Genomic DNA, 12531 nt, shown 5'->3' with positions numbered 1-12531 from the left:
CCCACCCTCCTGCTGCCATACCAGGGATAGGGTTTCTAATGTCCTCACCTACCACCCCACCAGCCTCTGAATCCAGCACGTATTTCTCTGTAATTTCCACCATTACCAACGGGATCCCACCACCAAGCACGTCGTTCCCTTCCAAACCCCCCCCCACTTTCCGCTTTCCACAGGGATTGTTCCCCTCCCACTGATCTCCCTCCCTTGCAAATGGAAGAAGTGCCACACCTGTCCCTATACCTCCACCCTCACTACCAATCAGGCCCCAAACAGTCCTTCCAGGTGAGGTGCCACTTCACCTGCAAGTCTGTTGGGGTCATCTGCAGCATCTGGTGCTCTCGATGTGGCCTTCTGTATATTGGTGATATCCAGCATAGATTGGGAGACTGCTTTGTTGAGCCCTTCGCTGCGTCTGTCACAAAAAGCAGGATTTCCCATTTCATCTCTACTTCCCATTCCCATTTCAACATGTTAGTCCATGGCCTCCTCAACTACCACAATGAGGCCACATTCAGTTGAAAGAGCAACACCTTATCTGGGTAGCCTCCAACCTGATGGCATGAACATTTCTCAAACTTCTGGTAATTACCCTTCTTCCCCCCCCCCCTTCCTTCACCATTCTCAATTCTTTCCCTCTCTAACCTTTTCTTCTTGTATGCCCATCAGCTCCCTCTGGTGCTCCTCCCCTTCCCTTTATTTCATGGTCTTGTGCCCTCTCCTATCAGGTTCCTCCTTAAAGGGCTGGAGAAGGACTACTTCTACTAAATCAACTTCCCAGCTCTTTACTTCACCCTTTCTCCCTCGTATGGTTTCACCTATCACTTGCCACTTTGCCTCCCTTCCCCGAAACATCGACTACTTATTCCCATCCATAGATGCTGCCTGACCCGCTGAGGTCCTCCAGCACATTGTGCATATTGAGCCGAATGTAATCTGGTGCCTGGCATTAATAGCATTTGAATTGGCAAAACCATACTTTTTTGATACTTCAGATGTGTCTAATCCTCTCATAAGTAGATAGCTCAATCATTTGCACAAGTCACCAAAATGCTCTTGAAGTATTCAGATTATTTGATGATTATGCTTTTAAATCATCGGCAACAGGGAAGTTTTTAACTGTAATAACAACTTGTATTTTATTATATTTTCTTTCACCTAGTTGAGTGAACATTTCCATCCATCGGTGGCTCTCTTTGCAACAACTATCCTGCAGGTGATGTACATGTGGTTTGTATGATTTGCTGTTTTTGTGTCTCTTTTGTGTACTTTCCATCAACAAGATAGTTAAGCAGTGTTACGTTATACAGTGTTTCTGTATAAAGTGCCATTTAGAGTTGTTGCTATGGTTGCTAAATAATCACATCAGTGTTTTTCCCTGTTTTCACTTTTATTTTCTTAATGAAAATTGCAGATCTAAAGGTTGTAAAAGCACCTTTATGTTTGTTTCATCAGATCATTTGACACAACCAAGAGGTTATAACAAGTCCAGTTGACATGTAGCATTTCATGTGGAGGTTAATTGTCACTCTTCAGTATTGGAAGATTATCACTTCTGTCATCCAGGGATTTTGCCAGCAATTATGGCAACTTCCTTCCCTTAAAGATTTGTTTAAATAATGATATTGAATCTGTTGAGTGATTGCACTTTAAACTACTTTCAGAATTTTTCAAATGAAGTGAATTTAGAGGGTCTCGGCCTGAAACGTCGACTGTACCTCTTCCTAGAGATGCTGCCTGGCCTGCTGCATTCACCAGCAAATTTGATGTGTGTTGCTTGAATTCCCAGCATCTGCAGAATTCCTTGTGTTAGAGAAATAATTCCTGTATTTCAAATAGACTCTTCTCGGGCTTCCATCTGGATACAGGTATCGATTTTTAACTGATATTTTGATAACAAACTCTGCCATCTTCATCAGGCATGATGTCTGGGTATGTCTAGCCCAGTGGTATTTATACCGCCATCATCCGTCCCTCCTTATTGGTTAGTCCTCATCCAATCAGCTTTTCGCTCTACCACCTTGCTTACAATCAAATTCTAGTTCTTACTTAGAGCCTTTGTCTTTGTGAAAATTCTTTTCCTCTAGTTTTATTTCAATGGCATTGTTCACCAGGCAGTCCCAAAAGCCACTGGCGTGGCACAGTAGTTTTGTGCTGTTGAAGTCAACCCTATGGCCTTCTAGCACTGTTCAATGTTCTTCTAGCACTGATTTCTCCAGGTGACCCAAATGGATACACCTCCTGTGCTCCTTGATGCAGATTTGCACTGTGAGTCCTGTCTGGCCGATATATGCTGTTCCATATTCGCAAGGAATCCGGTAAACGCCAGCTGTCCTGAGTTCCAGGTCATCTTTGATCTGCCTAAGCCGTGATTTGAACTTCCTTATGGGTTTATGGGTGGTATTTCTTCAGGATCCTGACAATCCTTCCAGAAACCGTAGAAATGTAGGGAAGACAGGCGGTAGTGACGAGTTCCTCCTCATTGTTAGGTTTCCTGGTTTTTCCGTTGGCCCCTTTAAGGGCCCGATTGATTTGCTTCACCTTGTAGCCATCTTAGAGGAATTCTGCAGGGATTCTGTAGAATAACAACCACCATCACGCCTACCAATGTAGAGTGGTTCTTTATACTTTGAAATGTATGATAATGCAATTTGGTAAAAGGAACAATAGTACAGAATATTATCTAAGTGGGAAGAAAATTCAAACATGACAGGTGCAAAGGGACTGGGAGTCCTTGAGCATGACTCCCAGAAGGTTAATTCAGAGGTTGAGTCTGTGTTAAAGAAGGTAAATGCAATGTTGGCATTTATTTCAAGGGGAGTAGGATATAAAAACAAGGAGATGATGCTGAGGCTTTATAGGACACTAGTCAGGCCACACTTGGAGTATTGTCAACAGTTTTGGTCCTCATATCTTAGAAAGGATGTGTTGTCATTGAAGAGAATCCAGAGTAGGTTCACGAAGATGATTCCGGGAATGACGGAGTTAACATATGAGGAGTGTTTGTCAGCTTTGGGCCTGTACTCACTGGAATTTAGAAGAATGTGCGGGGAATCTCATTGAAACCTACCGAATTTTGAAAGGGCTAGATAAGGTGCACGTGGGGAGGATGTTTCCAGTGGAGAGGGTATCCAGAACTAGGGGGCACAGCCTCAAAATTGAGGGTGTCCTTTTAGAACAGAGGTAAGGGGAATTTTTTTTTTAGCCAGATAGTAGTGAATCTGAAGAATACTCTGCCACAGACTGCAGTGGAGGCCAAGTCCATGGGTATATTTGAAGCAGAGGTTGATAGTTTCCTGATTGGTTAGGGCAACAAGGGATATGTCTTCCCTATATTTACACAGGTTCTAGAAGGATCACTAGGAGCCTGAAGAAATTCATCAGATTAATGCCATCCACAAACGCATAAGAAAGCTCAAATCACAGCTTATCCGGATCAAAGATAACCTGGGACTCGGGACAGCTGGCATTTACAGGATTCCCCATGAATACGGAGTAGCATATATCAGCCTGACAGGGTGCACGGTGGAAACCTGCATCAAGGAGCACAGGAGGTGTATCCATTTGGGTTACCTGGAAAAATTGGCGGTAGAAGAACATTGAATTCACAATGGCCATATTATTGATTTCGACAGCACAAAACTACTAAGCTGCACTAATGGCTTTTGGGGCCGCCTGGTGAAGGAAGTAATTGAAATAAAACTACAGTAAGTGAGTGTTGGAATTCTATTGTAAACAGCGTGGGACGTTGTAAACCTGATTGGATGGGACTAACCAATAAGAAGGGACAAACGATGGGGGTATAAACACCGTCAGATTAGATATGCCCAGGCATCATCTCTGATGAAGTTGGCAAAGTTTGTCATCAAAACATCAGTTAAAATCAATGCCTATACCTGGCTGGAAGACCGAGAAGAGTTTATTTGTCATATATACCGGGAAAGCACTAGATCCAATTCCTGTATTTGATAACCTCTTGCAGTAAAGGTTGATGAGTAAGATAAGAGCTTGTGCTGTTAAGGGTAGCATTGAAGGCTACATATCATATAGAGGACTAAGTGAAATAAATGCATCTTTTCAAAGCTGAATTATCAGAGTATCTCAAGGATGGGTTATTGGCCCTCAAATATTTCCTATCTTTTTAATGAGTATGGGGGAGCAGAATATAACGTATTCAACTTTACTGTTGATATGAAAATGGGTTATTTGAATGTAGGTATCAGAATTGGTTTATCATCATCACAATGTACCAAGGTACAGTGAAAAACTTGCCTTGCGTGCTGTTCGTACAGATCAGATCATTAAACTGCATTGAGGTAGAACAAAGGAATCTGAAACAGGATGTAGATTGAGAGACCAAAAACATGTCAAATGGAATTTAGTCCAGAGAATTGTGGGTCATGTGCTTCAGTAAGGGCAAATCAAAAGACTATTATCAAAATGGAGGGAGATTGCAAAAGAGTGGTGTACAGGGAACCTAGGTGTTGTGCATGAAGTACAAAGATTTAGCATGAAAGTGCAACGAACTGTTAGAAGGCAAATTGCACATTGGCTATATTGCAAGGGGTTTGGAGTTTAAAAACCTAGAAGTATTTCTGCTGACGCTACACCGGGAGTACTGTGCACAGTTTTGATCTTTTTTTAAAAGGATATACTAGCAGAAGAGGTGGTCCTGAGGAGATTCACTTGGCTAAGTCCTTGGATCATTGGAGATAGTTAAAGATGATTAAAAGATTGGGAGTTGAAAGCTATCTGTAGCTGGTAGCAAGGAGTTGAGGCCTGGGGCAGATGAGCCATTATTATATTGAATGGTAGAGGAGGCTTAAAAGACCATGTGGTCCACTCTCCAATTTTTTGGCATTTGTTGTACAAGTTGAAAAAATAAACATTGCTTGTATAATCTACTTGTAGGGTAATCACATCCAATATTCTGGAGACCCTCTTCAGGATTTCACGTTAATGAGGTTTCTTGATCGCTTTGTATACAGAAATCCCAAACAGCAGAAAGGCAAAGGTAAACATCATCTGTAATTTGAACAAAATAAATTATTGTTGCACATTATTCAAATGATGCATGTTATTCTATCAATAAGGTGACTTATGAACTTGCAATGTATGTATTTCTACAGCTCCATGTTTTGGTATTGCAGACTATATCACTTTTAGAAGAGATTTATAGTTTTTTGTATTTCAGTTGGTTAGTTACTCTAAAATTCATTAATATATTTCATTGGACAAGATAACCTCTATGTAAAATTGTTTGAAGAATCTTATTAACTAACACAAAATGCATAATGATACAAAGAATGGTATAGTGACACAGCATATAGTCCTGATGTCTCCTAGCAGATCAGAGGAAACCATGAATATCTCACCAATGGTAATAGATTAGTGTATATGAATACCTTAAAATTACTGTACCTTGTCATTTTGTTAAAGAACCAATAATTTTACAGAGGTGGGCAGAAGGGCCTGTTTTAATGTTTTATTACCCTAAATTTTATAGATATTAGGAATTATTTTTGTGTAACCATACATCTCGAAAGAATTCATACTTACAAAGTATTTGTCCAGGTGTCTTTTTTTTTGGCGTGTGCCTGTGTGCGCGTCTGTGCGTGTGTGTCTGCGTATCCGTGATGATGTCTTTTTCATGGCTTTTTTTTACAAGGCGCGGAGCGAAAGAGAGACTGTGTGGGGAACCACTCCTCACACAGACACTTTCGCAGTATTTTCCCTTTATTTTACGAGGTCGAGTTGCGATCTTGACACTCAACCTGGCACGGATGGAAAGCGTATTCGGGGGTGGACCCGACTAGTTTCGAACCCGGGAACCTCCACTCCCGGGTCCGGCACCGATGTTGTTGCACCACCGGCTGGCCCATCCAGGTGTCTTTTTCAAAGCCTATATATTTCTTTCATTTGCACGCCACGTAATGGCTTTAATCTGTTCCAGTCAATAAGGAATTTCCTAAACTTTTTAAAGTTGCCTGAAGTTTTCTACATCTTTACCAAATGATTATTTGAATTTTGAGTTGTTGGAATTTTATTTATTGTAGCTTGATGGGATTTATTCATCTTTTTCTGTCCTTTATTGTTTATTTTTCAGTTCGTAGCATTCTCATGACATTGTGTTGTTCTCACGGTGTGAATTGTTTTCGCAGGGAATACAGACAGCATTGTGATGCAGCCTAAACAGAAACTTCTGTTCAGTGATCCACATAAACTGCGAGGTAATTTAAACAGTAAATGAGTAGTAATAAAATACATTGCGTGGTCTTGTTTTGGATATGCTAGAATTAATGCATTTAAAATGCACTTTCTTCCTTTTGCATCAGCTTCGATTCAAAGTCATGGATACACAGCTGTCTGACATTATTTATTTATTTTAATTTAGCTCTACCAATGAACTATATACCAATATAATATACTAATTTTATATCAGCCCCATCAATTTTCAGTGCCTGCTAAAGCTTAACGGCATTTATGTCTGTAAATTTGGGCTTTGAACATCAGTTTGTGAGGAAAAGGCATGGAACTTTAGGAAGTTTTACAATGTGGCAAAATATTCTTCCAGTTACACCTCTGCACTAGGTAGATATCTAAATAAAAATGTAATTAGATATAAAATAAAATTTAATATTTCTAGTCATGTGAACTAATATATCAATCAGTATAGCAAAAGTGTAAATTATAATTTTAAGCAATAACACAAATATTTTTAAGTGAAAATAAGTATTCTAAAATGTTAAAAATAACATTTAAGGTAACTGGCAGTAAATGTGGGTTGGAAGTGGAATGAAAGATATCTATGCATTTAGCGGGCGATGGAAGACCTTAAATACAGTTCCTGAAATGACGGAGGAATGGTGATTCAGTAGTTACTTTCTAAAAGTGATTGGATAAGTAATCAGATAAAATGCTATGTGATGGAAAATTTATATCAGTAGGACAGAGTACTTAATTTATTCAAAAAGCCGGATCTAATTGATGTTTGAGCTCCTGTGATCTATACTTTAATGATTCTTTCTCAGCAAGATGAATCAGATTGCAACCACTGTTCACTTATTGTGGAGATAGGCAATCTGCAGTGGGTCACGTCCTTGCTTAGGCAGGAGTTGATTCTGGCCATGACCAACCTCTCAAAGTACTTCATCACAGTAGATGTGAGTACAATGGGGCAATAGACATTGAGGCAGCTCACCCTGCTCTTTGACACTTGTATGATTGTCACCCTTTTGAAGCAGGTGGGAATCTCTGACAGCAGCCGTGAGAGATTGATGAGGTTCCTGAACATTCCTGCCAGTTAGATGGCACAGATTTTCAAGGCCTGACAATTTGCAAGGGTTCACCCTCGTGAAAGATGTTCTGACATCGGCCTTTGAGACAGAGATTACAGTGTCTCAGATACTGCAGGGATTTGCACAGGTGTAGTTTTATTCCCCCTTTCAATGTGAGCGTAAAAGGTGTTTAGCTTATCTGGGAGTGAAGCATCACAGCCATTCATGATGTTAGATTTTGCCTTGTAGTAAATAATTGCCTATAAACCCTGTCTTGTATTTTTCATGCTCTAAACGCATGGAAGATCTAATCAAACCATAGAACATAGTTCAAAGTAAAGTTATTATCAGAATACATATAGTCAGCCCTCTGTATCTGCGGGTTCTGCATCCGCAGATTCAACCAACTGCGGATCGAGATCAGAAAAAAGAACAGTTCTCTCTCCAGCACTCATCGTATGAGCATTGTTCGCCTCGCGTCTCATTCAGTAATTACTTGTGTTGTGTACACCCTTTGCTTCTGTGAAAAAGTGGCTCCTAAAAAGCAATTAAGCAGTCAAAGCAATTCCTCAACGGCTAAGAGGGAGCATAAAGTGCTATCTCTCGCCAAGAAAATAAAAAGGAGTTTAAGGCTAGTAAGGGATGGCTGGCTAGCTATGTAAAGTGCTATAGCCTCAAGAACTTAAAGATCATGGGAGAATCGGCTGAGGCAGCGTCAGCGTTCCAGAAGAGCTACGATGGTTGCATCTGTACTGAACATGTACAGACTTCTTTTCTTGTCATTATTCCCTAAACAATACAGTATAACAACTATTTACATAGCATTTATATTGTATTAGGTATTATAAGTAATCTAGAGATGATTTAAAGTATACAGGAGGATGTGCGTAGGTTATATGCAAATACTACACCATTTTATATATGGGACTTGAGCATCCACAGAATTTGGTATCCTCGGAGGGTCCGCGGAACCAAACCCCAGCGGATGCGGAAGGCCGACTATATATGTCACCATATACAAACCTAAGATTCATTTTCTTGCAGGACAAACTGAATAATTCCAATTACCATAATAGAATCAGTGAAAGATTCTACCCAACAGGGCGGACAAACAACCAATACACAAAAGGCAACACATTGTGCAAATACAAAATAAAAAAATAATAATAGTAAGTGCATATTAATAATAAATTAATAACCCATAAATATCAAGAACATGAAATGAAGAGTCCTTGAAAGTGAGCCCATCGATTGTAGGAACAATTTAGTGGTGGGCAAGTAAGTTATCCCCACTGGTTCAAGAGTCTGATGGTTGAAGGGTTCTAACTGTTCCTGAACCTTGCACTGAGAGTCCTGAGGCTCCCTACTACCGTCCTAATGGCAGCAGCGAGAAGAGAGCATGACCTGGGTGGCGAGGGGTCCCTGATGACGGTTGCTGCTTTCCTGCGATACTGCTCTGCGTAGGTGTGCTCAATGATGGGGAGGGCTTTACCTGTGGTGGACTAGGCTGTATCCACTACTTTTGTAGGATTTTCCATTCAAAGGCATTGGTATTTCTATACCAGGCTTTGATGTAGCCAGTCAATATACTCTACACCACACATCGATAGAAGTTTGTTAGTGTTCTAGATATCATGCTGAATCTTCTACTTCTAAGAAAGTAGACGTGTTGCCGTGCTTCTTCTGTACTTGCACTTGGGTGCTGCTGCACAGCACAGATCGAGAAGTACAACAGAGTAATGGGTCCTTTGGCTCACCATGTCTGTGCTGACCATGATGATCTGATTTGCTTGCATGTTATTCATCTTTCACGAGTGCAAATGCATTAGTAGTTTGATGTATTAAATTTATTTAAATAATGCTTTATTTAAAATGTGCAAAGAATTATCTTAATGGTGTGAAATTGAGATTTTTGAAATTACTACTTTGCAAGCCTAGTGCCAAAGTAAGATATTGAGAATGTTATTGATATCTATATGGTTTAAAATGTTTGCAGTAAATAGTAAGAAGTTTATTGAACAAGAGGAGAGTCAGATCCCAGTGGATGAAATATTCTTTCATAGGTAAGTTTCGATTATTTAATGTTTGTACTATAGTTAACGTATCTGAAGAGAATCATTGTCACGCAACATGTGGAGGGACCAGCAGGCAAATGAGTAAAAGAATGCCTGAGAGTCTTTAGACTGTTCACAGTGGGAGACTTTGTATTATTCTGTAACTTTTTTTAAAAAAAGTTGAATATGTAAGCACCTTTCATTACTTCAGAATATCATAGAATGATTTGCATCCATTGAGTATCTCCCGATGTGTAGTTTATTGTAATGTAAGTCAAGCAGTCAATTTACGCAGTGCAATAATTTGATAAACTTTCACATGGGAGGTTGGACGAGAAAGTTCAGTGGCTCGGCATTCAGGATGAGGTAGTTAATTGGATTAGACATGGGATTGTAGGAGAAGCCAGAGAGTGGTTGTAGATGGTTGCCTCTGACTGGAGGCCTGTGGCACATGGTGTGCCAGAGGGATCAGTGCTGGGTCTGTTGTTGTTTGTCATCTATATCAATGATCTGGATGATAATGTGGTAAACTGGATCAGCAAATTTGTGGCTGACACCAAGATTAGGGGTGTAGTAGACAGCGAGGAATGCTGTCAGAGCTTGCAGTGGGATCTGTACCAGCTGGAAAAAGGGGCTGAACATGGCTGAATTAAATGAGACAAGTGTGAAGTGTTATACTTTGGGAAGGCAAACCAGGGTAGGACTTAAATCGTGAGCAGTTGAGCACTGAGGAGTGCGGTAGAACAGAGGGATCTGAGAATACAGATCCATAATTCCTTGAAAGTGGCATCACAAGTAGGTAGGGTCATAAAAGAGAAATTTTGGCATATTGGCATTCATAAGTCAAAGTACTGAGTGCAGGAGTTGGAATTTTATGTTGAAGTTGTATAAGATGCTGGTGAGGCCTGACTTGGAATATTGTGTGCAGTTCTGGTTACCTATGTACAGGAACGATATCAATAAGATAGAGTACAGGGAAAATTTACAAGGATATTGCCAGGAGTTGAGGACCTGAGTTATAAGGAAAAGTTGATTAGGTTAGGACTTTATTCCCTAGAGCATAGGAGAATGAGGAGAGATTGGATAGAGGGAAATAAAATTGAGGGGTCTCGACTGGATAAATGCAAACAGGCTTTTTCCACTGAGGTTGGGTGAGACTAGAACTAGAGGTCTTGTGCTAAGGGTGAAAGGTGAACAATTTAAGGGGAACTTTACTCAGGGTGGTGAGAGTGGAACAATCTACCAGCAGAAGTGGTGAATTTGATTTCAACATTTAAGGAAATTTGGGTATGGATGGGAGGGGTATGGGGAGCATGGTCCAGATGCAGGTTGATGGGACTAGATGGGCTGAAGAGCCTGTTTTGTGCTGTAGTGTTAGACGCCTCCATGACTCTAAATAGTTTTGAAAACTTTGGGTGAGGGATTAATATTGGCTAGGATTTGGGAAAATTTTCCCTTTCCCTGATCAGAATAATGACACAATTTAACACATTACCTGAAAGACAGAACATTTGCCAGTATAATGTTCCCTCAATGTTGCCCTTGAGTGCCAGCCTAAATATGTTTGCACAAGTCTTTGAAGTAGAAAATGAACTCTCAGCTTGCTTACTTGCATATTATAGTACCACTGAGTCACAATTGACAAGTTAATTACCTTGCCTGTATTTCACAGTACCATGAGCAACAGACCTTTACATTTTAACAGGAGTCTTTTGTTAGTTTCTTAAGGCAGTTTGTATCCTGTGTTTCATTACTACTTAATGCCTCATTCTGGTGAACCATTCTTTGTATGCAGATTAAAATGCATTCAACAATCCATAATTTAGAGATAATTTTGGTTAGATTTTAGTGAATAATGAAAAGCAGTGATTTACTTTGTACATCTCTGGTTTAGCAGTGGCTTTCAGTGTGCTCCAGTAGCTTAAACTGGGTCCAAGTGCGGTAGGTTGAATACAGAGATTAACATCATTTTGAATCTGAATTCTTTCTGATCAGAGTGGCAAAACTGAAGATTATTTTAAGAAAATTAACATGTGATGTTTGAAATTTCTAATTATTACACATGAACCTTATTCAGGTATTACAAAAAGCTTGACGCATTGCAAAAATCACAAAGATTTCACAGAGGCGAAGAAGCTGTGGAAGATGTGGATGATGATGAGTTTGAACAATTGCTAGGTAAACCTTATTAATCTATATAGGTTCAATAAAAAACTTGGAGCATTTATGTGTGGAATTATGAATTGTGCTTGTATATAAAAACTGCTTCTCTCAAAATGATCAATCAGCTGTTGATTCCATTGTACAAGTCAAAAGTGAAAAGTTTTAAACACTTATGCCACTTACCATTTGCAGATTCCCTTGAAGGAGATAAATATTTTAAAACCATCGAAGACAGTTTAGATTTTGCAAGGTAATATTGCATAATTCAATCTACCAACCTGTTTTCTTTGAGAGTGTTTGTCCTTTTGCTTATTACGTGCTCTTTGGTTTAAGCCTATCTGTTGAAGCAAAACACTGCAAATGCTGGAAATACAAAACAAAAACTGTAAATGCTGTAAATGTTCAATGGGTCAAGCCACATCAGTGGGAGAGCAACAGAACCAATGTTTCAGTTTGAGGACCTGTCACCAGAGCTGGAAAAATAAGAAAACAACCAGGTTAAGTTCCAGATGAAGACAGGATAGTGAGAAGTGAGAAAATAGAGTGGGCACAAAAGATTGCATGGTAGTAATTACTTTTAAATGGAAAACAACTAAATAATTTGAAACAGAAAAGTACAGCGCCTCTATGGAGAAAATAAACATGAAATGGTTACCTGGGAAGCCCTACTTTCTTCCAATCCATCAATCATCTATAGTGTTCCTCTATTCTGTCTCTCTCCTTTTTGCTGTGTGCATTCTCCAGTTTTAGGACTGGTGCAGGTTTTGACCTGAAACAATTTTGACTCCCACGGCTCCCACAGATACTGTTTTTGTGCTGTATCTCAATAAATAAGTAAATACTACATAATCCACTGCAGAAGTTGCCCCATATTCCAACACCTGCAGTAACTTCATGTATTTAATTTGATGGAGGAGATTGTAATCATCATACAAATAGAAATAACAAGCAGAAAGTGTTTTGCTATACTTTAAGAACATGGAAGAAAAACCAACAGCAAATTGCTTTCTTGTTAGGCAATTTCCAATACTTATTTCTAA

At 39.6% G+C, this 12531-nt stretch overlaps 1 protein-coding gene across 1 annotated transcript in view; it reads left to right on the top strand.

Annotated features, from left to right (window-relative positions):
• Positions 1 to 12531, top strand: part of cebpz (CCAAT enhancer binding protein zeta) — a 40230-nt gene that overhangs the window by 13344 nt on the left and 14355 nt on the right. The window contains exons 6-11 of the mRNA XM_063055563.1: positions 1160 to 1213; positions 4909 to 5011; positions 6159 to 6227; positions 9271 to 9337; positions 11406 to 11506; positions 11684 to 11741. Coding sequence (XP_062911633.1) covers positions 1160 to 1213; positions 4909 to 5011; positions 6159 to 6227; positions 9271 to 9337; positions 11406 to 11506; positions 11684 to 11741 — 452 coding nt within the window. The remainder of the gene's footprint in view (positions 1 to 1159; positions 1214 to 4908; positions 5012 to 6158; positions 6228 to 9270; positions 9338 to 11405; positions 11507 to 11683; positions 11742 to 12531) is intronic.

Source organism: Mobula hypostoma, chromosome 8 (assembly GCF_963921235.1).
Source record: "Mobula hypostoma chromosome 8, sMobHyp1.1, whole genome shotgun sequence".
In the NCBI taxonomy this organism is placed as follows: Eukaryota; Metazoa; Chordata; class Chondrichthyes; order Myliobatiformes; family Myliobatidae; genus Mobula; species Mobula hypostoma.
Note: the sequence above shows the minus strand (reverse complement) of the source record. Positions and strands in the feature narration are given on the sequence as shown.